This window comes from Panthera pardus, unplaced genomic scaffold, assembly GCF_024362965.1.
Source record: "Panthera pardus isolate Hobbes unplaced genomic scaffold, ASM2436296v1 HiC_scaffold_15, whole genome shotgun sequence".
Taxonomy (NCBI): Eukaryota; Metazoa; Chordata; class Mammalia; order Carnivora; family Felidae; genus Panthera; species Panthera pardus.
The window spans coordinates 24,876,983-24,904,282 of record NW_026526710.1 but is presented as its reverse complement, the minus strand read 5'-3'; the positions used below and the strand labels follow the sequence as shown (position 1 = coordinate 24,904,282).

General features: G+C 47.4%; 1 pseudogene and 1 gene segment (V, D, J or C); both read left to right on the top strand.

Moving 5' to 3' along the window:
• The first annotated feature begins 279 nt into the window (after window positions 1–279).
• Window positions 280–27,300, top strand: part of LOC109261535 (immunoglobulin lambda variable 1-40-like) — a 114,619-nt gene continuing 87,598 nt past the window's right edge. The window contains 1 exon segment of the V gene segment in view: window positions 280–394. Coding sequence covers window positions 349–394 — 46 coding nt within the window.
• Window positions 6,869–7,448, top strand: LOC109261844 (immunoglobulin lambda variable 1-40-like; annotated as a pseudogene).

Here is a 27,300-nt window from a genome sequence, read left to right as displayed (position 1 = left end):
GGCATGACTGTGTCTGGACGCTAAGGGGCACTCAAGTTCTGTTTCTGAGGGGTCACGGTAGATCAGAGGTGAGTCCTGCCACCTGCCACTGCCTGTGCCCTTGGCTCAGGGCTCACATCTGTGACCTCCCCACCCGCTGCCCTGAAATTGCCCCTCCCTTGCCCATCCCCCTGACATCCTCAGGCAGAGGCACCTAAAGAAGTCAGTGAGGAGTCAAAAAACAGGGGGGTCGCATTTGCATGGTTGGGCCCTCCCCCTCTCAACAAATCAAGAGGTGAAGGGAGAGGTGAAGGGAGGCTCTGCTCAGCTGTGAGGCAACAGAAGGCAGGATCGGTGCTGACCTCCGCCATGGCCTGGTCTCCTCTTCTCCTCACCCTCCTCGCTCACTGCACAGGTGACTCGATGTGGGGACACGGGAAGGGGTCCTGGAAGCACAAGTGTGCGCCTGATTCCTCCTCTTGTCTCTACACCCCGGGAATATCCTCTCTGTTTGTTTCTCCTTCCAGGGTCTTGGGCTCAGTCGGGGCTGACTCAACCATCCTCAGTGTCTGGGGCCCTGGGCCAGAGGGTCACTATCTCCTGCACTGGAGTTGGTAGTTACGTGGATTGGTACCAACAAATCCCAGGAATGGCCCCCAAAACCATCATCTATAGTAATAGCAATCGACCCTCAGGGGTCCCTGATCGATTCTCCGGCTCCAAGTCTGGCAGCACAGGCACCCTGACCATCACTAGGCTCCAGGCTGAGGACGAGGCCGATTATTACTGCTCATCGTGGGACAGCAGTGGCAGTGCTCGCACAGTGGTCCAGGCCTGTGGGGAAGTGAGACAAAAACCTAGTTACTCAACTGTAAAGAAGGGAAACACATCAGCAGTTGCCTTCTCAGCTCAGCCTGTGATTCTGCTCATTCTATGGCTGATGGCTTTGGCGCAGGTCCATGCAAGGGCACCTCCCATGAGTGAAGTTCCTCCTGTCCTCTGTCCTCAAAGTCACTCTCAGAAAACACTTCTGACACAAAGAGTCCTCATGAAAGAGAAATCTCTTTTTTATAAGCTGAGGTATTTAACTTTTAGTCCAGATCATATCAATTTTCCTTCTGACAGTAAAATAAATGAAGCATTTTCAGTTTTCCTCTGAACTCCACCCTTGTGGTGCCTGAAGAATAAGTCACCCTTATTTGCATCAGGTACTATTATCTCATTGGCGGTGACTAGTTTTGTCTTGTTATCTATTATTTGTGAAAAAATGCCAATTTCAGATTATAAAATTATGAAGATAAGATTCAAAACTTTTGTCCATCGGAAAAACCCTGCACTTCAATGTTTATAACAACTTATTCTGAATCACTAAAGCCTGAAAGCAACCTAAACTTGGCACAAGGATATGTATTCTGGGTTTAAATGTAATCACCCAAACCAGAAACCAACTAAGAGGTCACCTAGGAGGTGCCACTTTTATAAATAATTTGATAGTTATGTCAAACATTGGAAGACGCAAAACTGCCAACATCTGCAGGTCGTAGAGGTGCTAAACACTGAAAAGGAGTTAATCATGTGAACGGAGTAAAACATTCTGAGCCACAGAATTACTCTATATCATACTAATGGCACTTAAATGACACTCTGTCATCGTCAGAATTCACTGAACACTGTACACGCCCCATGTCAGAAACTTAACGAGTACGTAGAAAAATGTAGGAATTTGGGGCACATGATGGAAAGTAGAAGGTGACAAAACTCATGTAGCTGCAGTAACACGTGTGAGCCCACGTCAGTGCAGGGGTGGAGCGAGACGCTGAGCCGAGTGGCTGAAAGTGAGTGGAGCCTCTATGTGTAAAGACATAAGAAACTGCATGAAAGTTCTGTCCTCTAGTAACTAAGGTTGTGTCCCGTGGTGGGGGGGGGGGGGGGGTTGACGATCGTGACGTGACTGCACTGTGTACTGTCACCGAACAATGAAGTAAATGGATGGAATGTGGTGCTGGAGCCACAGTTGTTGCTTGAAAGGAAAGTCACAGATACAACCAAAGGAGGAGGCTGGGGAGAGGATGTGGTCATGGATTAGAGCCGCAGATGGCAGTCTGACGACGTGTGTAGTTTGATGGAGACAGAGACTTGCATGTGGAAACAGTCACCAATATGTCCACGGTCCTGGCTTAGTTTCCTCATGAATTTGTCCTTCATGCGTCAGCTGAGTGACACCGGAAGCAATGATGCCCCATAAGGCCTGAGATGCATTTTACCAGATATTACCTTCTAATACTGTTCTCCCGGGAAGACATAGGGCTTTCTCGGGGGAATCTTATCCCAGACAGCAATGGTGCAGGATGAGTACGGAGGACCTTAGTAGTGTCAGAAAACGAAAAAAGTGCAGGAAAAACCCTGCACTTTAATGTTTATAAGAACTGATTCCTAATCACGAAAGACTGAAAGCAACCTAAACTTGGCACATGGATATTTATTCTACGTTTAAAATAATCACCCAAACCAGGAACCAACTAAGAGGTCACCAAGGAGGTGCCACTTTTATAAATAATTTGATAATTATATCCAACATTGGAAGAAGCAAAACTCTGCAAACATCTGTAGGTCGTGGGGGTGCTAAACGCTGAAAAGGAATTAATCATGTGAACAGAGGAAAACACTCTGAGCCACAGATTATTCTATATGATACTAATGGCACCTAAATGACACTCTGTCATTGTCTGTCATTGTCTCCCAAACAAACGCAACCAAATCAGTGCACAACCACCACACATGCACATGTGCGCACATACACAAGGACAGGGTGTGTCTAAGAGCTCACGAGCCAACGTAAAGGGCCCCCATGAGGCAAAACTAGAAAGATTTCAACCACAGGAACATAAAAGGATTGGGTTGTAACTCAGTGTCTACACATATGTCTGCCGTCCATATTGTTAACTGATGGTATAAATATATGGAATCACATGAGACACATTTCTGTGCAGAAATTTCATGGAACAGGTGTAAACCCTTGGCTTGAATGACATCAGGCATAACCCCCACTCAGTAAGTATGCACAAAGGCACCAACAAGAGGGACAGTCTGAAGAAGTGTCACAGTAAGAGAAGCTTAAGGACAATTCACAACTCAATGTCACAAAGAATCTTAACCGGATCTTACTACAGAAAAAGGACATTAGGTAAAAACTAACAAAATCTGAATAAACTGTGGATATTAATTATGATTTGAACTGTGTCTCCAACAATTCATGTGATTAAAAGTTCTAAAAACTCCCATATTTCAGAATGAGACCTTATTTGGAAATGAGACTGTTGCAGATGTAATTACCAGGGTGAGACCAGTAGAGTGTAACTGCATGTGTTCTAGGCTTTCTCTGTCTTTGTTTTTCCTCTGACTCAGTCTGGAATCATGCTGAAAGAATTTCACCATTGTAGAGAAAAAGGCCTATGAACCCATCCTACCTTGTCCAGAGAACCCTGGTATTACCGGAAAAATCTAGACATTTGGTTGTCTTTTCACTGTTAACCCATGGAACATTTCCCATATAAAGATAATAGTGTTGAATGTGAGTGGGATTCCCTTTCCTCAATGCCCCTTAATGGATAAGCAGAGAAAGAATTTCTAAGAAAATAGAGGTCCCTTGCACGGTATAAGGGTTTCTATCATGTTCATCCGAGAACAATTACAAAACTGGACTAATAGAGAGGCAAATGGGTCATGGGTATACCAGAGAAGAAAATTAAATTCCAGACTAAGTATAAAGGCCTGGTCAAAACCCAGATTGGGAAGTGAGTACCCTGGGTACTTGTTTGTGGAGAGCCGGTAGTCTTTTGACAAACAGAGACTTCAAAGGCCCCAGAGCCTGTACCATGGAGGTGATGGGATATAACAGGAGATCCTCATAATACAGCAACAACAGCAAAAAGTATTCAAAGTTCAAGGATAACCCCCATGGACTTTTTATCACATATGAACCGGGAGTGAACCTGGAAAATATGAGGCCTTGAAATTGGTTTCGATTAGAGACTGGTAGGGGTGCCTGGGTGGCTCAGTCGGTTAAACTTAGGAATTTGGCTTAGGTCATGATATCGTGGTTCGTGAGCCGAGCTCTGCCTTGGGCTCTGTGCCACGAAATGAGAGCCTGGAGCCTGCTTCTGATTCTGTGTCTCCCACTCTCTCACTGTAACTCCCTGCTCTCTCTCTCTCTCTCTGTCTTTCTGTCTCTCTATGTCTCAAAAAAAATAAACATTAAAACAAATTTAGATTGGAGACTGGTAGTGATGCCAGGGCCCTGCAGCAAGCAAACCCAATGTCAGGGAACACTAATATGTCCAGGAACGTAAACACTGTAAACTAAGCCCTATGGTGAGCAGCCTGGACGCTGTTAGGGACCTGAAGAAAATTAATGTCTCCATCCCAAGCACCCGGAAGAGGATCTACTCATGCTCCTTCCCTGAGTACTGAAAGCTCAAATATCCATCTGCAAAGGTCTGAGTGTCCTCTAGGGATGCTGTGTGTTGTCAGAGCAGCTGGGTGACCAGGACCGGGGTCAGCGGTGGCCTGTTCACACTGGCACTGAGAGGACAGGGCTGTGAGGCAGGCCAGCAGGAAAATACCCGAACAGGTATTTTCCAGACAGAGCTTACTACCCGACAGAGCTCAGTCCCATGACCCAGAAGTTCCTGGTGCTCTAAGCCCTCCTTTCTCAGTGTGCAATGTTTTATAATTACTCACACCAGATCCCTCTCCAGTCCTTCTCTGTGTCACACAAGGTTCTACTCCTCCTGTAAATATTCACATAATTATTTTCCCCAGTGGTTTATCTAATTCCTCTCTGCCCTGTTCTTGACAATACATCTAGGATATATCTCCTGGGATTTATCTCCTGGGATATATCTGGGATATATCTCCTGGGATATATCTCCTGGGATACACAAACTACGTATAAATAAAATATAAGATATAGTTATACACACACACACACACACACACACACACACTTCTAGTCATCAACTCTCGGTTAACATAGAACCGTGTGCTCCAGCCCTATAAATATTTAATGCTTCCCGTTGAATACCTCCCATGAAACATCTCCTCCTTGTCTGTCATAGTGAGTCACATGAAAACCCAACATGCTCCACGACCTTGACACTTTTGTTTGTCCTTGCAGCACTGAGTGTCTGCAGCTTACCGGTTAGCTGGTGCTGTGGAAAGGTTTTTGTTATTTAAAGAATACATCAGTAAAAAAAAGGAAAAATGCACATATCCACATTCTTTACCTTATTGCCAAAACTAGTATCTCTTCTTTGTTTGAATCATCATAATCCATCCACATTTTTTTTTTATTTTTTTTTAACGTTTTTATTTATTTTTGAGACAGAGAGAGACAGAGCATGAATGGGGGAGGGTGAGAGAGAGAGAGGGAGATACAGAATCTGAAACAGGCTTCAGGCTCTGAGCTGTCAGCACAGAGCCCGCCGCAGGGCACGAACTCACGGACAGTGAGATCATGACTGAGCCGAAGTCGGACGCTTAACCGACTGAGCCACCCAGGCACCCAATCCATCCACATTTTTAAGCACAGAGATGGAGGTCATCTTAGACAAACCCTTACACCTCAAACACAGCCTCCAGGTAATTCCTAAATCCAGGGATCTCCACATTAAATATAATGCTAAAATGTCCACGCTACTCAAAGCACTCTATAAATTCAATGAAATCCCCATAAAAATTCCAATGATGTTTTGCACAGAAATTAAAAAAAAAACCCTGAATTTTGTATAGAACCAGAAAAGACCCCAAATTGCCAAAGCAATCTTGAGAAGGAACAAACCTCAAGACACCATACTTCGCACTTTCAAATTATATTACAAAGCTGTAGTCATAAAACCAATGTGGTATTGTTCTCAAGAGACACATAGATTGATGCCATAGAATAAAAACACCAGAAAGTCATTCAAGTTCCTCTTGACCACCAGGGAAGACATAGGCTGAAAACGGTCCTTTGCAAGGTCTCCAGAACAGAGCTACCATAGATTTGGGAAGGGTTTCAGAAAGAATATACATGAATCCTAGAGAAGATGCCCTAAATGGGATCCTTAGGATCTCACTGATATTTCCTGATGCACTTTGGGAGAGAAAACTGGAATCGCTCAGACGTCTGGCAATGAGCACATTGACATAGATGTCAAGACAGAGTGTGAATCAAGATACTCCATCTGGGTAAGATGCACATGTAAAGAACAATCTCACCAGGGTCAGGTCCCAATTGCCAAAGGCCCCCATGGGAGTTGCCCTCTGCTCTCTGCTGCTTCCTGCATTGGCACGGACACCTGGAGCCCTGCCTCCACTGTCATATCCAATTAACTCCTTCCCCTTTTGATACACCTTTACTGTTAGAGGAATGTGTGTAGAGACAACTCCTCAGGCCTGACCCATTAAGAGTCAAGGGAGCCATTGGACAGGCTCACGTCCAGGAGTCTGAGTAGAACAGAGAGTCTGTCTTGAGGTGATAGGGGGCCACATGTGGGGACACCTGGTCTAACCCTGAGGCAGGGGAGAGTGGCTAGAGCAGTGGGGAGGCAGAAGTGGTCTCTGATGGGCTGTGCTCACCTCATACAATGGCATAACTGTGTCTGGACACTAAGGGGCACTCAAGGCCTGTTTCTGAGGGGTCACGGTAGACCAGAGCTGAGAAGTGCCACCTGCAACTGTCTGTGCCCTTGGCTCAGGGCTCACATCTGTGACCTCCCTACCCCCTGCCCTGAAATTGCCCCTCCCTTGCCCATCCCCCTGACAATCTCAGGCAGAGGCACCTATAGAAATCAGTGAGGAGTCAGAAAACAGGGGGATCGCATTTGCATGGTTGGGCCCTCCCCTTCTCAACAGTTGAAGAGGTGAAGGGAGAGGTTAAGGGAGGCTCTGCTCAGCTTGAGGCAACAGAAGGCAAGATCGGTGCTGACCTCCACCATGGCCTGGTCCCCTCTCCTCCTCACCCTCCTCGCTCACTGCACAGGTGACTCGATGTGGGGACACGGGAAGGGGTCCTGGAAGCACAAGTGTGTGCCTGATTCCTCCTCTTGTGTCTAGACCCCAGGAATAACATCTCTGTTTGTTTCTCCTTCCAGGGTCGTGGGCTCAGTCGGGGCTGACTCAACCATCCTCAGTGTCTGGGGCCCTGGGCCAGAGGGTCACTATCTCCTGCACTGGAGTTGGTAGTTACGTGGGCTGGTACCAACAAATCCCAGGAATGACCCCCAAAACCATCATCTATGGTAATAGCAACCGACCCTCAGGGGTCCCTGATCGATTCTCCGGCTCCAAGTCTGGCAGCACAGGCACTCTGACCATCACTGGGCTCCAGGCTGAGGACGAGGCCGATTATTACTGCTCATCGTGGGACAGCAGTGGCAGTGCTCGCACAGTGGTCCAGGCCTGTGGGGAAGTGAGACAAAAACCTAGTTACTCATCTGTAAACAGGGAAACACATCAGCAGTTGCCTCCTCAGCTTAGCCTGTGATTCTGCTCATTCTGTGGCTGATGACTTGGGCACAGGTCGATGCAAGGGCACCTCCCGTGAGTGAGGTTCCTCCTGTCCTTTCTGTCCTCAAAGTCACTCTCAGAAAACCCTTCCGACACAAAGAGTCTTCATGAAAGAGAAATCTCTTGTTTTATCAGCTGAGGTATTTTACTTGTAGGCCTGATCATATCAATTTTTCCTTCTGATATAAAAAGAAATGAAGCATTTTCATTTTTCCTCTGAATTCTACCCATGTGGTGCCTGAAAAATAAGTTAGCCTTATCTGCATCTGGTACTATTATCTCCATGGCAGTGGCTAGTTTCTTCTTCGTATCTCTGATTTGTGAAAAAATGCCAATTTAAAAGTATAAAATTATGAAGATAAGTTTCAAAACCTTTGTCCATAGGAAAAACCCTGCACTTCAATGTTTATAACAACTTATTCCTAATCGCGAAAGCCTGAAAGCAACCTAAACTTGGCACATGGATATTTATTCTACGTTTAAATGTAATCACCCAACCAGGAACCAACTAAGATGTCACCAGGAGGTGCCACTTTTATAAATAATTTGATAATTATATCCAACATTGGAAGAAGCAAAACTCTGCAAACATCTGTAGGTCGCGGGGGTGCTAAACGCTTAAAAAGAATTAGTCATGAGAACAGAGGAAAACACTCTGAGCCACAGAATTATTCTATATGATACTAATGGCCCTTCAATGACACTCTGTCATTGTCTGGCATTATCTCCCAAACAAACGCAAGCAAATCAGCGCACAACCACCACACATACCCATGTGAGCACACACACAACGACAGGTTGTGTCTAGGAGCTCATGAGCCAACCTAAAGGGCCCCATGAGGCAAATAGAACGATTTCAACCACAGGAACATAAAAGGATTGGGTTGTAACTCAGTGTCTACACATGTATCTGCCATCTATATTGTTAACTGATGGTATAAATAAATGGAATCAGATGAGACACGTTCCCGTGCAGAAATTTCATGGAACAGGTATAAACCCTTGGCTTGAATGACATCAAGCATAACCCCCACTCAGTTAGTATGCACAAAGGCACCAACAAGAGGGACAGTCTGAAGAAGTGTCACAGTAAGAGAAGCTTAAGGACAATTCACAGCTCAATGTCACAAAGAATCTTAACTGGATCTTACTACAGAAAAAGGACATTAGGTAAAAACTAAGAAAATCTGAATAAACTGTGGATATTATTGTTACACGTTGAACTGTGTCTCCAACAATTCATGTGATTAAGAGTTCTAAAAACTCCCATATTTCAGGATGAGACTCTATTTGGAAATGAGACTGTTGCAGATGTCATTACCAGGGTGAGACCAGTAGAGTGTAACTGCATCTGTTCTAAGCTTTCTCTGTCTTTGTTTTTCCTCTGACTCGGTCTGGAATGATGCTGAAAGGAATCTCACTATTTTGGAGAAAAGGCCTATGAACCCATCCTACATTGTCTAGAGAACCCTGGTATCACCAGAAAAAATCTGGACATTTTGTTGTCTTTTCACTCTTAACCAATGGAACATTTACCCAATAAATATAATAGGGTTGAATGTGAGTGGGATTCCCTTCCCTGAATGTCCCTTAATGGATGAGCAGAGAACGAATTTCTAAGAAGATCGATTCCCTTGTACTGTACAGTGGTTTACATCATGTTCATCCTGAAAACACTTGCAAAACTGAACTATTAGAGAGGCAAATGAGTCATAAGTATACCAGAGAAGAAAACTAATTTCCAGACTAAGTATAAAGGCCCGGTCAAAACCCAAATTGGGAATTAAGTACAGTGTATACTTCTCTGTGGAGACCTGGTAGTCTTTTGACAAACGGAGACTTCAAAGGCCCCAGAGCCTGTACCATGGAGGTGATGGGATATAACAGGAGATTCTCATAATACAGCAGCAACAGCAAAAAGTATTCAAAGTTCAAGGATAACCCGCATGGACTTTTTATCACATACGAACCGGGAGTGATCCTGGGAAATATGAGACCTTGCAACTGGTTTCGATTGGAGACTGGTAGGGGTGCCTGGGTGGCTCAGTCGGTTAAGCTTCAGACTTCGGCTCAGGTCATGATCTCGTGGTTCGTGAGCCGAAGCCCTGCCTTGGGCTCTGTGCCACTAACTCAGAGCCTGGAAACTGCTTCTGATTCTGCGTCTCCTGCTCTCTCTCTGTACCTCCCTGCTCTCTCTCCCTCTCTCTCTCTCTCTGCCTCTCTCTCTCTCTCTCTCTCTTTCTCTCTCTGTCCTCTCTCTCTTTCTCTCTCTGTCCTCTCTCTCTTAAAAAGAAATAAACATTAAAACAAATTCATATTGGAGACTGGTAGTGATGGCAGGGCCCTGCAGCAAGCAAACCCAATGTCAGGGAACACTAATATGTCCAGGAACATAAACACTGTAAACTAAGCCTATGGTGAGCAGCCTGGATGCTGTTAGTGACCTGAAGAAAATTAATGTCTCCATCCCAAGCACCCAGGAGAGGATCCACTCATGATCCTTCCCTGGACACTGAAAGCTCAAATATCCATCTGTAAAGGTCAGAGTGTCCTCTAGGGATGCTGTGTGTTGTCAGAGCAGCTGGGTGACCAGGACAGGGGTCATCGGTGGGCTGCTCAGACTGCCCTGAGAGGACTGGGCTCTGGGCCAGGCCAGCAGGAAAATACTCGAATGGCTCTCATCTACTAAGGCAAACAGGGTCCACATTGCAGTGTGACTGTCCCTCACCTGGGCCTCAGGGGCCCCGGGAGTGCTCAGCTCTGACTCACTCCCTTACATCACCTTTCTCCCTCCAACCCCATGGCACCCTCCCCCAGGCCTGAGGCCAGGCACCGACGTCTGGGCCATTGCACAGAACAAAAATGTTTGCAGGAAGAATCTTGAGCGGGACCACAGTCAGGGAGGTGACTACTAGAACACTGGGGAAGAGGGGTCTTGTTTTATTCTACTGGTCTTTTTATTCTGTCGCATCAATCCATGTGTTTCTTTCTAGGCCAATGCCCTACTGGTTTTCATTACTATAGCTTTGTAATATAACTCAAAAGCAGGAAGTCTGGTGCCTCCAGCTTTGTTCTTCTCTCTCAATATTGTTTGGCAATTTGGGGTCTTTCTGGTTGTGTATAAAAGTCAGGAGATTTTTTCCATTTCTGTGAAAACTGTCTCTGGAATTTTCATGGGAATTGCATGGAGTATATAGATTGCTTTGGGCAGTGTGTACATTGTAACATGGCTTTTGGTTTGGAAAACGCTGGGTTTAGGAATTACGTGGAGGCTGTGTGTGAGGTCGAAGGATGTGTCCAAGATGACACCCGTGTCTGTGGTTCACAATTTGAATGGATAATGATGGCCCAGAAGAAAGACCCGATGCCCGTTTTAGCCATAAGGTAAAGAATGTGGATATTTGCATTGTTTCCTTTTTTAATTCACTGATGTATTCTTTTTAATTCAAAGCCATTTCCTGAGCACCAAGGACGTAGCAGTAAGCTGCAGACACTTAGTGCTACAAAGGACAAACTAAACTCTCAAGGTCATGGAGTATGTTGGGTTATCACCTGACTCACTATGAAAGACAAGGATCAGATGTTTTACGTGAAGTATTCATATATTGTGGCCCTTGAAGATATGTACATTCACACATATGCACAGCGAGTCAAACCAGATTTCAGGGTTAAGGAAGGTATATTTCTCTTCCTAGGTTTGCCTTTCGATTCCATTTGGAGATGCTGGATTCAGGTGGTCAGTTGGCCTGCCTCTTAGACCTCCAGTGGATGTCCACTAGAGTCATCAACAACCAGCCACCCCTCTTTCTCGGGCCTTGACATATGCCCTGACCTCTGACCCAGAGCTCCTCGTCTCAGGGACATCCCTTGGCTCACCCTACAGTTCCCCCCTTACGTACCGCAGCTCTGTAAAGACCTCTTTGTCCCAGCTCCCCTGCACGCCGCACATGCACACGGTCCGTGTCCCCATATGTGTGTCCCAGCGACACCCCTTTGCTGTCCTTACATTTACCACGTGCAGCATCTGTGAACAGGAGACACAGAGCAGTTCTGGGGATACTGTTGGCAGAGATGGACATTTTGAACCAAATCACAAGCTTCCACTGAGATACTTTTCCAAATGTGAGAGTGTCATGGTTCCAATAAGGGACCCAGAAAGGCCCTTTCGTACTCCGCTCCCATGGCTCACAACATCAGTACGACTGCTGTCCAAATTAACATTCTGCTTGGTGTGCAGAGGGGATCACAGCAGGTGGAGGACATGGTGCCTAGGGCAGCAGGGGAGCAGAGCGAACAGGGGCTGAAGAGTGAGGGTCAGCAGCTAAGCTGCCTGGGGGGCAGTAGGCACACTGGAGCCTCAGGGCTATGTGACCTGCCTCCACCTGGGAGCGTCCATTGCCCTGTGAGCCCCTGCATCTGGCTGCGTCACCACATTGCTTCCAACATGGATCACTTCTTCCTTTTTCCCTCTGGCGTCTGGAAAATTGCAGGCTTATACACAAGGCATAGACAGAGCGCATTTCCCAGGAGGAAGCGGGCTCTCAGGACCTGCCCAGAGGATAAGGCAGCTTGTGGGCAGAATCCTTTCAACGGAACCTCAGGGAACAGAGCCCTGTGTGGTGTCCACCATGTCCTGGAGTGTCTCCTTCAGTCCTTTATACAGGGAGACTTTGCCAGATTTTACAGAAAGCAGTCCCTGAGGTCACACAGGACATGCTCTCTCCTCAGTTCATCAAGGAGCAGGGGCAGCAATACCAGACTCACAACCCGTCTCTTAGTAAACTGGTCACTTGAGCCAAGGTCCCCACTGGAAACTTCTGCAATATGCACTATCCTGGGTGTGGGACAGATGCCCCATCAATGTGAAGCTTGACATCGTATAGGATGCAGCCAGAGTGGGAGGAAATAATCACTTCAGATCCGGGGTCACTGCCCCACACCTTGCAAAGGGCTCTTCACCCGCTCACGTGGGACAAGACCTCTTCTCTGCTGCGTTTGTTCCACCCATCGTGTCTCTGGTACCAAGTGTCACCAGTAAGTCACCAACACTGAGACTAATCACTCACTAAGATCTCTGCTGTCACTGCTGCCACAGCACGACCCTATCTAAGGCCATGACATCCATCTGGGACTTCAAGAGTGACCACTTTCCTTTCCCATCCATGCAAAGTAGTAACCATCGATTTGGCTTTTTAGTTACATTGTCTAACACGTGAGGAATAATGTTGCAAAATAATGGACGTGAAGATTCCCTTTGCAAGTTCTTGATCCTTGTGGAACTGGTCCCCTCGCTACTCCATGAACAAGGATGCCGGCCTCAGGACCACATCATAAGTGTGTGAGAGTGTGCGTTTTACCATGTTATAAATGGATCTGTTTTTGTGTTTATGTGGCTCTTATTAGGATTTGGTGTGAAATTTGGCCAAAGGCTCTTTGAGACCAATTGGGGCAATATGATCGTATCTCTTAATGTAATAAGATGGTATGTAAGTAAAGATTTTCTTACTATCATTGGAGTAAATCACACTTAATAATTGTGTATCAATTTATAATATGGTATTGAGGTCTCTTTGTTAATATTTTATACAGAGTATTTCTATCACTATTTAATAATAATGGTCTGTAATTTTCATTTTTGTGCAATGTTTTTTGAAAGTGTACTTTTGAGTTTTATAACCCTTGTAAACGAACTAAAAAATATTATATACCTTTTGATATTATGAAAAAACAAGGAGCAAATAAAAAATATTCTTCTCAATTCTGAAGTTTTGTTAGTTGTCCCCTGTGAAAACATCTGTATCTTATGCATTTCTATGGAGTGCTTCTAGAAAAACATTTTCCATTTTTCAATTAAAGTTGGTCTATACACTCAGTATATTTTTAGTATAGCCAAATTGTAACTTTTTGAGAAAGTATGCATTCAATGTATTCTTAATAGGAGCTATCTCTCACAAGTTGCTTCCATTCATTTTTCGTGTTTCAACATGAGTTCAATAGGATGTGCTTGCAACAGCCCTGTGGACCCTACAGTGCTGGTCATTGACGACCAGTCACCCAAAGGAGCCCAACCTGGAGGCTTTGAGCTATGTCAGCATGTGCTTGTTCCAGAGCTCTTCCCGGGCTTTAGTGGAAACTGCACCCTCCTCAGTGTGTGGTGTGGGCTGGGCTCCAGCACCAGGGCTCAGGGAGGGGCTGGACTGTCACTGAATGGGACCCATGTGCATGGACAGCCCTCCTGTGTCAGGGGTGGAGGGGAAATGAGACCCTGGGGCAGCCCAGCCCAATGTGGGGACCAGAGGCTGTGCCACCATGGCCTGGACTCCTGTCTTCCTTAAGCGCCTCCCGCACTGCACAGGTAGGGACAGGCCTTGTGGAAACAGGGTGGGCTCCAAATCACTCTTTCTGTCCTCAGTGACCTGAGAGATGCTTTTTCTTTTTCCTTTCTAGCCCCATCCCCCCTGAGTGTCTGTGTTCGCATGTCCCCTATCCTAGCCTGTGCTGACCCAGCCGCATCTGCATCTCCAGATGCTTCTGCATCTCCAGAAGCAACGGCCGGACTCACCTGCGCCATGAACAGTGGATTCCGTGTTTGCAGCTACTACATACACAGGTTCCAGAGAAGCCAGGGAGCCCTCCCTGGTATCTTCTTTCGTTCTCTTCACACTCAAATAAGCACCAGGGTCCGGGGTCCCCAGTTGCTTCTCTGAATCCAAAGATGCCTGGGCCAATGCAGGAATTCTGCTCATCTCTGATGAGCAGCCTAAGCACGAAGCTTCTATTGTGCTACAGATGCTGGCAGTGGGAGCAGCTTTCCTTACAGTGTCTCAGACAAGGAGCGAGTGACACAAACACATTTGGGGCTGAAAGCCTTGTCTCTGAGCATCCTGTACTGAGACACTTGTGTGGACGCTCCTGTAGGAGGGAGTCCTCTGTGGGGTCACGTGTCCTTGAGGAAGAAGGAACAACACACAGATCATGCTGTTGCCTGAGACAGCACAGGTGTCCCAGGAGCGCACACAGGTGAGGGAATAGAGCCCGATGGCACAGGCTTATGGTGTCTGGAGAGTAAATACTTTTACAGCATAAACCTCAGTCTCTCTCTCTCTTGTTGTCTCTCCTTTACTAGTCTCAGAATAATTCACTTTACACACTCCTGGTCAGTGATTATATGTTTGTCTGTTTATGTGTTTTCCCACAACAAGGAACTCTCTGGGACATGTGGAGAGTGTCCTCAAATTTACCTGAATTTCACACCGAGGTTTATCTGTCAGGAAACGGTGACATGTGCACAGGTGAAGGGCTCAGCACCAGGAGGCTGCTCCCCATTTTGATGCCAACAGCAGCTAGTAGCTCACCTGTACCCTCTGTCCAACGTGCGACAAATTGGAGGTTCCCACAACTCCCTCGATGCGTTCCATTTATTCGCCTGAGGGGCTCACAGATCTCAGGGGAACACTGACTCCTTTAGTCAGTTCATTAAAGATATGGTGAAGGGGACAGGGGAACAAGTAATGAAGAGCCACCTAGTGTCAAGTCTGGGAGCGTCTCGAGTACCAGAGCATCAGTCCCTGGGGAGTTGAGGTGCATCTCTTCTGGGAGTGGATGTGTTTGCCAAACTAGAAGATCTTCAAACATGTACTTTGTGATTTTATTGAGGATTCGGGGAGACATGATCAGACATTAACTACGCTGTCAGCCTTTTTCCTGTCTCTCAAGTATGAGGGGTGAAGATTCCCAGCCTCTGACCAAGCCTTGGTCTTTCTGGGGACCAGCCCCATCCAGGAGGCTTCAGGGAGCCCACCCAGAGTCACATCATTAGAACTAGGATGTTTCTAGTGTTCTTTTCATTTAGAAAATGACAAGAATTTCAGCAATTCGGTGTCAGCATCTAGGATGTAGAGACAGGTGTGTAGTTTCTGAGATCATACAGTACTGTTGTCTGGACTGAAAATGGTGACAGAGGTACTCACATTCATCACAAATCTCAAGCCGTAAAGTGTGTCTCTTGTGTTACTGATGACACAACCATATGTGACATGTTAATAAGCACCTTGATCAGAGACAATTTCCTCTCTCACCCATCTGACTAAAAGTGAGTCCCAAAGTCTTCAGACTCTCCTCACTGCACCCTCCCCCCCACACACTCTGCTCGTCTCCCCTCTTCTCCTGCTTCCCTCAGGCCTTCTGTCTCATTCTATGGCTCTTCAGGCCCGAACTCCACCTCTATGTTAGGATTTCAGAGAAAACTATAATCTTGCAAGAGTTTCCACTCTCCAGGGTCCATCTCTACAGAGACGATGCAGAAATGGACCAGCAGGAAATCACTTCCTCATGTGATTCCTGCTCTCATCTCTGATGGTAGTTTTCATGCCCCACCAACCTCATCAATCTCTGTAATACGACAACATGATTACCGTATTTCCGTGAAATGAATGTTCACCCAGCCTTTGAGTATTTGCACAGAGAAGCGATTCATGCAATTACTTCCTCCTTCAGAATGACCGAGGCTGCACACAGGGTAACTTTTGCCATGGTGAACAAAGGAAGGATTGGCTGCATATTTCAATACATGACAGCTTTTCTTGGTCTTGAGAATATTGGTTTCTAAGACCATCAGGAAACTCACTCAGCCACACACTTTTGCACCAAGCAATGCAGTGTCAAGCATTAACCCTTTTGCAAAATAACAGTAGACACTATCTGACGGTCACCCAATGGAGGTATCAGGGGATACTAGAGGCACAGTGGGGAGGGCTGTGATGTGAAGGGCATGAAGAAGGGGCTGTGTGATCAGCCCCTATCTTGTGCTTCCGAAGACCTGAAGACCCCACAACTATGGGAAATGTGTCTACAGGAATGAGAATGGATAGAAGGCCCATCCACAAGGCCTAACATTCTGATTCAGTGAAATTCCTATAGAACTAATTCAGACCATATTCCTCCCCTTTGTGTAAGTTTCATACTCGTGCAAGAGAAGTGGCCTTCCAGACATTGGCCTTCTTGAGTTCCAAGCTCCAGAACGCTGGACGGTCATACAGAGAGCCAGCCCCAGGGATGGGGTTGCATGGGGACCAACACAACACTCAGCAAATGCAGCAAGGACATAAGGGGACAGGGATACACTTGTCTTCATGTGTGGCCTCTGAAGGAAAGGTTTTCCATTCTCTCTCTCTTTCTCTCCCTCTGTCTCTCTCACATACACACACACACACACACACACACACACACACACGGATCTCTCCTCTATCTGAGTATATGGAGTTCTGGATTTTGTAGCTTCCTGGCTTCTCTTTCTCTCCAAAACTCATGGTCAACCTGTGCTCATCCAGCCAACCTCAGGGTCACAAGCCCAGGAGGAAGCATTCTCATCATCAGGAAACTCCAGCGACATCCAGTGTGACCAGTGTCCTGTCACTGAGCAGCCAGGACTTGCCCTGATCACCTTCTCTCCTAAGACAGGTTGATGCTCAGGAATCCCAGGGTGAGTCTCTATCACTGTGGGCAGCTCAGCCTCTGACCCCCTTGGGCTCCAGTCAGCACTTGAGGCTGATCAGTACATTGGTTCTGGAATAGCAGCTTCAGTGTTGCTCCCATACAGCTCAAAGCCCAGGGGAATGTATCACACCCTCCCTGTGCTCTTAATGCTGGACTGTTACTCCCTCAGTCCCCCCAGTGACACCTCCAGCCAGGTTGGAGTTCTGATGAAAATTCTCCTGTCTCAAACTGGGGCCACAATGCCTGTGACCTCAGGGACATAGTACCCCTCATCTCCACCTCTCCACCACTCACATGTGGGATCTTTGACCGAAGATTCGTGTAGCCTTGGTGAATAGAAATTCACTCCTCTAGTCATGGTGGCTGGATGAACTATTGCTCTCTCCTGCATATGCTGGACACAAAGAACGCAGGTAGAGCTGTGCTCACCCCAGAGACAAGTCTGACCCCAAATCGCTCGCTCCTAGAAGCTCTGTGTGTGCTTAGTAATTGAGTCACTGAGATGGCTGCGGTTCACAGGAACAGACTCCCCCTGGGCTTTCATTGGACATCATGCCAGACTCACCTACTTATAGAACAATGCCACCATAGTAAGCTGGTGGCAAAGAAAACATGACTTTGCAAAAAGTTTATAGCAGGCATCCTTTTTGCATTGTTTTTCCATCCAGGTTTTTACCTATAATTTCTATCCATCTTTGCTCTGCAATAAATACCATTGTATGAAAACTATACTAGTGATTGTATCTGCATTGTCATAATAAAGATGTCATTGACTGAAATAAATATTACTGAGATAAATTTTGTATAAAGGAGCACACACCCATTCAAAGGGCACACTGGGCTAAGTGCTGACTAACACATAAACTGTGTCACCGGATCCTCGTCAGAGCACATGCTGCTGTCGCTCCTTCCCTCCCAGAGCGGCCTGCAAGTTTGTCTTTGGGCTCTGAGGTCAGTGTCACACTCAAGGCTCCTGCAGACTTGGGTCTCTTTGCTGGGAGAGCAGTACCTGGAAGGAATCACTGCACATAGTATGAGGAGAGCTATTGTTTTCAACAAGCAGACATAGTGACAGATGACAAAGATTTTTTTGTGTAACGCCCCGAGGAATACACACAACTGTTTCTACTCACAGCCTGAACAGAAGCTCTCCCCCTCTCCTCAGTGCTGTGGGAACCTTGGAGGAAGGTGAGCTCTGGAAACCCGGGAGAAATCACGTAACAGGAAAGGACACAGAATCCTACACAGAAGGGTCCACGTGTCCGGTGGTACTCATCACTGCACTGGGCATGATCTTGATCTAAGTGGACTTTTGGTAGAGACACCACCTCATTCCTGACCCATGACCCATACAGGCGGCCACGGACTGACTCTCCCTGAGGAGTCTGAGTAGAGCATCCAGTCTGGCTTAGGTTATGGGAGGTTCCCTAGAGGGACACCTGGACTGACCCTTGTCAGAGTGCTGTGGGCAGTGCAATGGGGACACAGGAGCTGTCTTTGGTGGACTTGCCTACAAGTTCAAACAATGGCGGCTCTGAGTCCGAACACCAGGGGGTTCACAGGACCCATTGCTGTGGGTTCAGGGCTGATGAGAACTGAAACCTGCCACCTGTACTGTCAGTGCCCCCTGCACACAGCTCACAACTGTGTCCTCCTCACCCTTTGGCCTGAAACAGCCCCCCCTCGACCAGCCCCCTGACATCCTCAGGCAGAGGGAACTGACACAGGCCCAGGGAGGGGTCAGAGAGCTGGGGTCTCATTTGCATGGAGGGGGCCCTCCCTCCCTCAGAAGATGAAGAGGGGAAGGGAGAGGTTAGGGGAGGCTCTGCTCAGCTGTGAGGCACAGAAGACAGAATCGGTGATGACCACCACCATGGCCTGGTCTCCTTTCCTTCTCACTCTCCTTGCTCACTGCACAGGTGACTGGATGAGGGCACACAGGAAAGGGCTCTAGGAGGACATGTGGGTCCTGCTTCCACTCCCTTGTATCCAGACCCCAGCAACACCCTCTCTGTGTTTCTACCCCTTCCAGGTTCCTGGGCCCAGGCAGTGTTGACTCAGCCGCCCTCAGTGTCGGGGTCCCTGGGTCAGAGGGTCACCATCTCCTGCACTGGAAGCAGATCCAACATCGGGGGTAATTATGTGAGCTGATACCAACAAGTCCCAGGTACGGCCCCCAGTCTCCTGATTTATGAGAATAACAAACGACTCTCCGGGGTCCCCGATCGATTCTCTGGCTCCAAGTCTGGCAGCTCGGGCTCCCTGACCATCACTGGGCTGCAGGCTGACGACGAGGGTGATTATTATTGTGCATCGTGGGATGATAGTCTCAGTGCTCACACAGAGCTCCAGACCTGTGGGGAAGTGAGACAAAAACCTGCTGTGCCCACAGTGAAGAGCTTTCCTTCTTCAGCCCCACTTTCTGTCAAAACTGTTGCTTCCCTCTTTGTTTAGCCTAAAACTGACCCTGAAACCAAACCCAATGAACCCCCTCTGGTATCTGTCCTTTTCCTGTCAATTCTGTCCCCAAAGCCTGTCCTTACATGCACACATTTTCTGTTTCATACAAGCTGATCAGAAATTCCTGGATGCTGGGGCAGGTTGTCCTGGGGACCAGTGTCCCTGAGGGTTGTGCCTGTCTGCTAGGCCTACCATATGACGATACCACACACTGGATGCCTACACCAAACATAGTGAATTTCTCTCAGTTTGGAGCCTAAATGTCCACGTTCAAGGGGGTGGCAGGATTGATTTCCCCTGAGGTCACTCTCCTTGACTTGCAAGTGGTTACATTCATCCTGGGTCCTCACGTGGCTTTCCCATGTGTAGTCACCCATGCTGCCTCTACCTCTTCTGTAAAGACGCCAGGCCTGTTTATGGGCAAAGCACTCTTATAACCTCATTACCACGATTACATCTTTTAATGCCTTTCTCAGTCACATTGTGGGTTCGGGTTTCCATACAGGGTTTTGAGGGGCACAGATGAGTTCATATCAAGGTGTCAGGACAGACCCGGACACACAGTACAGCTGTCCAACTCAGGATAGTCATTGTCCACATGATATGCATGAATGGCATTTACTGAACCCTCACTACATGACCTAGGTTGGTTTAGGAGCTCAAGTCGCAGTGCAGAAGTGACAGGGAGGGTCCCCAGGCTCAGGGAGCCGACACTGTCTGGGGAAGAAAGGGAACACACAGCAATACATTGTGCCTCACCCTGACTTCTCACATGAGGACCGAATGTCTCTGCAGGCTCCGGTGACACCCACACGACACACCTTCTGCGTGACACAGACTTGTTCTCTGTCTCCCAACGATCAGCAGCCTCAGATTTCACGTGACTCGATCACATCACCCCTCCATCAGCCCTGACGCTATTGGGCGACAAGGGAAGGGATTGTGCGATTGGTTTGGTTAACACAGTGCGTGTCTTGTGGGAATTGAACTCAGTCCCTGACTAACCACGTAGCTTGGAAGTTTGGGGTCCAGATCAGAGAGGCAGATGATAGAACTTTGAACAACCAGGTCCCCACCATATGCATCGTCTTCCCTCCATCGTCTTTGTAATTCAGGTTGGAACATGGTCTGTGGGCTCCGGCATCTTCGGAGGAGACACAGGCCAGGTGGTTCCCATCTCATAAAACTACAGCTCGGGCCCCTGTCCATTCTGACATCTGCACCTGGTCAGCTCAGGCCAACACACACTCCCAGGCACAAGGTGCTGATGTGAAACGGAGGCAGGCCCAGGAGAGGTGGAGAGCATTAATAAAAGCAAATGCTTTGTTTTCTTAGAGACTTTAAAAAGAATTCAGAGTGTTCACTGTTTTTGATCCTAGGATAAAGATGTATACATTTCAAATGGCTCTGTAAGAAAACAATCACTGAATTCAGGTAATAACATAAAAGGTAATTTAAATAAATGGTGAAATATTTTCTTTCCTAAAGACCCTGGCTCAAAACTTTAGCAATAAGTAGACAGGTTGCGCAAGCACTTTATCACTGCTTCTTTTTAGGTTTCCTTTGAGAAGGCGTGTGGGCAGGTACAAGCACGGGTGCCATACAGATCCTTCTGAGACCGGAATGGGGGAGAAGACGTGGCAAACCCCAGCGACTCAGTGTGCTACCCGGGACACCTGCTCCTTCTCTGAACAGGCTCTTTGACAGCAGAGATGAGCCTCACGTCCAGGCTTCATGGTCCTGAGGACTCAGAAGGCTGCCTAGTCTGGTTGTGGCAGTCACTTCTTTCTGTTCGGGAAAGTGTAACAAACTTTGGCGTGAAAAACATGGGCTGGCACTAACAGCTCCCGGGTGGAGGCCCCAGTTGGGTTTCCGGTGACACCCAGTCCTCAGCGTCTCCTCCTAGTTCTCTTGTTCCAGGTCAGGCTACTCATCATCCATGCTACTAAATGTAAAAACTGCACAACAGTCAACATGTGAAATAGTCAATATGTGAAACAGGAGGCAAGAAAAGAGTGAGAAAGGAATTTAACTTCTTTAAATCTAAATCTGGATTTACGAAGAGAACAAAATAAGATAACAAAAATGATATTAAATTAAATATATTACACAAGGATATTAAATTATATTACATTTAAATGCACCAATTGTTCCAGTTACAGACATGGATTGACATAACAGATCAAAAGGGCCACTCTTAAAATAAAAATACATATAGGATGAATTTAAAAGAACGGTAAATGGGGTGCCTGAATGGCTCAGTCATTTAGGTGTCTGACTTCGGCACAGGTCATGATCTCCTAGTTCATGAGTTCAGGCTCTGCGATGGGCTCTATGCTGACAGCTCGGAGCCTGCACCTGTTTCAGATTCTGTGTCTCCCTCTCTCTCTGCCCCCCCTTGCTCACACTCTGTCTTTCTCTGTCTCTCTAAGGTGAATAAACTTCAAAAGTTTTAAACTACAATAAAAGAAAAGAATGGTAGAGAAAAGTATATCTTGAAACAATGAAAGGACAGAAAGATGTGGTTATATAAGTGTCACGTAAAGCGAAGGACTTGGCGGTTACAAGGGCTGAGTGCAGAGAGGGGGCAATGGCCTGACTGCTGGTGCGTCAGGTACCCTGAAGGTGCCCATCCTGCCATCCACCACCTGACCACCCTGCCTGCCCTTCAGGCCCCTCTCCATCTCCTACAGCAGCTCCCCGGGGGAATCAGCCTTCTCCCCAGTGCACCCCCATCCTGCACCATAACCAGGGTATCCGGGAGGCCAACCCCTAGGTCCCTACCTGCTCCCTACCCACCACCTGCTCCTGGCATCCCTCCTGTGAATCCCTTGGCACCTGGCATGGTAAGACCAGGAATGCCGATGGAAAGAAGATGTGGAAGAAAATGAAGAAAGTTCTTACAGATATACAAAACCACAAGCATGGCAAGCATTCCTCCTCCTCCTCCTCCTCCTCCTCCTCCTCCTCCTTTTCCTTCACCTCCTCCTCTTCCTCCTCCTCCTCCTCCTTCTCTTCTACAGCACTGTTTCTGACTGAGTACAAGGCCTGGACCCTTCCCTCAAGCCTTTCTGGTTCTGCTCTCCGACCAAGAATCAGATGGCATCTTTGTACTGGGGAAAATTAGCCCCATCCCCCTCCTCCTTCACCCCTCTCTGAGCCTCACTCTGCTGTTAAGCCATGGCTGGCCGGGGGAATTGGATAAGAATGACCATGGGTTAGTAAAGACTGTCTTCTCACTACTTGGATGGACATTTCAGCTGATGAGTTTAGTAGAACTCTTTTTGGCAGATGATGAGGCTTCGCAGCTAACTACTGAAGACGAGTATAAGAGGTGTCAAATGTGATTTTTTAAACTTTTTTGCAATCTTCGTGGTGTCATGGGAAGTGATATGGAGTTTTAATTATGGAAAAGAGAAACTCTACCATTGTAGTGATGTTGGGCAAACATTGGTCATTTACTGGCAAATACATTTCCCAGCACGACTTTACTGACCCTACTAACTGGAAGGCTGCTGGGAAATGGAGTCCATTGGGTTGATAAGCTCTGCCTGCCCTTTTGGAACCTAATCTCACTGGTGTCTCAGGCCCTTCGCTTTCTCCAGCTCTCATTTAATACAAATAAAGCTCTTTACCCAAGGAAGAAAGGAAGGGAGGAAGGAAGGAAAGAGGAAAGGGAGAGAGATAGGGAGAGAAAGAGAGAGAAAGAAAAGAAAACAAAGGAAAGAAGTAGGAAAGAAAGAAAGAAAGAAACAAAGAAAGAAACAAAGAAAGAAACAAAGAAAGAAACAAAGAAAGAAAGAAAAAGAAAGAAAGTTAGAAAGAAAGAGAGACGGGAGAGGAAGGAGAGGAAGAAAAAACAACATGAGAGGCAACTACTGTCACTGACCGTTTAAATTTCCTCTGTGCTCAGAGTCAGACCCTCAGACCCTCCAGGGTCTCCAAGGCCTCCCTGTCTGTTTCTCACCGGCAGTCCTGGGGGTGACAGAGACAGCTTTCTGTCTCAGGTCCCCATGGGCCTGCAGCAGTAAGTCAGAACTGATGCTTCTGCCCCATGTTGAGCACTAACAATAAGGATCATCCTCAGGCTGCAGGCTGAGAAAGTCCTAGAGGCCTTGTTCCCAGAGTGGGAGCCAGAGAACCGAGCTGAGATCCCCGAGGGCCCATTTCTTCTGAGCACCACAGTTGTGGTAACGCTGAGAGAAATCTCTTGGAAGCAGCCCACATAATTTTCTCCAACACTGTTGCTAATTCCCGTCCAGGTGAGGGTCACCTTGTGCCCCTGAAACCCTGACAGGGAGGCCTCCTGTGTCGGGGCACACTGTGCCCAGGACCCTGCAACAGAGCAGTGGAGACACGGACAGGCAGGTCCTGAGGGAATGCCTCCAGCTTGTTCTTCAAAAGAGGGGAAGAAGGAGCCCAGCACACCCCAGCCCATAATCACTCACCTTGCTTTCCACAGCCAGTCACCTAAGCGGAGAACAAGGGGGGAGAGGAGGAGAGGGGTCCAGGTCAAGGTGGAGACAGCCCAGGCTGTGCCCCTGACTGAGCCCACCAGTGAGAGAACTGCACAAAGCCTCTCTCATCCCCTCCCCACTTTGGAGAGCAGAGAGGAATCCTTCATGCAAATCACTCCCCTCCTGGGTCCCTAAACCTAGTCACTAAATATGGTGACAGCTGAGGGGGGGGTGCTGGGGAGCCAATCGTGGGCCCCGGTGAGCATAGAGCAGAGGATACAAGGCAGGGTTCCAGGACTGGGTGCCCAGCTGAGACACCCCTCAGCCATCCCTGCACCTCCCCCAATGGAGAGGGACAGACCTCCAGTGCCCCCTGATGTCTCAGAGTTCAGACTCATTTAGAACTGGGAGAAGGAACTGGAGTTGAGCAGAGAGAGGGACCCTCTGGACTTGAGCCTGCCTGGCACCCCACCCATCCCTATACAGGGTCGGGGGCTTCTGATCCCCCAAGTGCGACCTCCTGTGTGGCAGGCACCACCACACCTCAGTCCTTACTTCAGAGCTGTGGCTTCCTCAGCATGCATCACTCGGTGCCCCCACCACCACTTAGATAGTTGTGTTGTTGGGACATCAGGTGAGTGACCCCTCAGGGAAGTTGTGTCCTGCACTGAGGGATAAGAAGGGCAGAGGGCAGGCTCACCACTCCACAGGCTGTATCAGGAAGGCCTGAGGAGACATCCCATCTCTTTGTCATGTCAGGACACTTCCCACCCAGGCAAGCCAGTCCCCATAATCCTCTGCACCTGCCCCCATCCTCACACTTCATGGGGCAGGGTCCGTTAACAAGAACGCACATGAGATTCTTCAAGGACACACTGTAATTAGAAACAAGGGACATGTGCCTCTCACGTTGCCTTTTCCCAAGAGCACGCATAGGCGATAGTCAGCAACACAGTCATCCCAGGATGCAGCCAGGAAGCCCCAGTGGTGAGGGAGACACTGGAGGTGACTCGGTCCCCGGCACCAGATGGGTTTCCCTTCCAGACGGGACTGCATATTTGGGAAAACACAGAAGCTTGGGAATTGTAAGGACAGAGCTCATCCCATGACTCAGAAGCTCCTGGTGCTCTAAGCCCTCCTTTCTCAGTGTGCAATGTATTATAATTACATCAGATCCTTCTCTAGTTCTTCTGTGTGTCACACAAGGTTCTACTCCTTCTGTAAATATTCACACAATTGTTTTCCCCAGTATTTATCCAATCCATCTCTGCACTGTTGATGACAATACATCTAGGATATATCTTCTGGGATTCATATCATATATATATGTGTATATATATATACATATGTATATGAAACACAAACTACGTATAAATAAAACATGAGATATTGTTATACACACACACACAACTTCTAGTTATCGACTCTCGATTAACATAGAACCCTGTGCTCTAGTCCTATAATATTTAATGCTTCTCATTGAATACCTCCCATGAAACATCTCCTCCTTGTCTGTCATAGTGAGTCACATGAAAACCCAACAGGCTCCACGACCTTGACAGTTTTGTTTGTCCTTTCAACACTGAGTGTCTGCAGTCTACCGGCACTTAGCTGGTGCCCAGGAAAGGTTTTTGAATTAAAAAGAATACATCAGTGAATTAAAAAAGAAAAAATAGGGGCGCCTGGGTGGCGCAGTCGGTTAAGCGTCCGACTTCAGCCAGGTCACGATCTCGCTGTCCATGAGTTCGAGCCCCGCGTCAGGCTCTGGGCTGATAGCTCGGACCCTGGAGCCTGTTTCCGATTCTGTGTCTCCCTCTCTCTCTGCCCCTCCCCCGTTCATGCTCTGTCTCTCTCTGTCCCAAAAGTAAAAATAAAAAAACGTTGAAAAAAAAAAGAAAAAAAAGAAAAAATACACATATCCACATTATTTACCTTATTGCCAAAACTAGTAACTCTTCTTTCATTTGAATCATCATAATCCATCCACATTTTTAAGCACAGAGATGGAGGTCATCTTAGACAAACCCTTACACCTCACACACAGCCTCCAGGTAATTCCTAAATCCTGGGATCTCCACAATAAATATAATGCTAAAATGTCCACACTACCCAAAGCACTCTATAAATTAAATGCAATCCCCATAAAAAATCCAATGACGTTTTGCACAGATATTAAAAAAAAAACAACAAATTTTGTATAGAACCAGAAAAGACCCCAAATTGCCAAAGCAATCTTGAGAAGGAACAAACCTCGAGACACCATTCTTCACACTTTGAAATTATATTACAAAGCTGTAGTCATGAAAACCAATGTGGTATTGTTCTCGAGAGACACATAGATTCATGCCATAGATAAAAAGACCAGAAAGTCATTCAAGTTCCTCTTGACCACCAGGGAAGACATAGACTTAAAACGGTCCTTTGCAAGGTCTCTGGAACAGAGCTACCATGGATTTGGGAAGGATTTCAGAAAGAATATACATGAATCCTAGAGCAGATGCCCCAAATGGGATCCTTAGGATCTCACTGCTATTTCCTGACGCACTTTGGGAGAGAAAACTGGAATGACTCAGACGTCTGACAATGAGCACATTGACATAGATGCCGGGATAGAGTGTGAATCAACACACTCCATCTGGGTAAGAAGCACATGTAAAGAATAATCTCATCAGGGTCAGGTCCCATCTGCCAAAGTTCCCCATGGGAGCTGCCCTCTGCTCTCTGCTGTTTCCTGCATTGGCATGGGCGCCTGGAGCCCTGGCTCCGCTGTCATATTCAGTTAACTCCTTCCCCTATTGGTACACATTTATTGTTAGAGGAATGTAGGTAGAGAAAACTCCTCTGGCCTGACCCGTGAACAGTCAAGGGAGCCATGGACAGTCTCACCCCTAGGAGTCTGAGTAGAACAGAGAGTCTGCCCTGAGGTGATGGGGGGCCACGTGGGGATACCTGGTCTAACACGTAGGTAGAGGAGAGTGGCAAGAGCAGTGGGGAGGCAGAAGTGGTCTCTGATGGGCTCTGCTAAAGTCATACAATGACTTGTCTGTGTCTGGACACTAAGGGGCACTCAAGGCCTGTTTCTGAGGGGTCACGGTAGATCAGAGATGAGAACTGCCACCTGCCACTGCCTGTGCCCTCTGCTCAGGCCTCACATCTGTGACCTCCCCACCCCTGCCCTGAAATTGCCCCCACCCTGCCCATTCCCCTGACATCCTCAGGCAGAGGCACCTAAAGAAGTCAGTGAGGAGTCAGAAAACAGGGGGGTCGCATTTGCATGGTTGGGCCCTCCCCCTCTCAACAGATCAAGAGGTGAAGGGAGAGGTGAAGGGAGGCTCTGCTCAGCTGTGAGGCAACAGAAGGC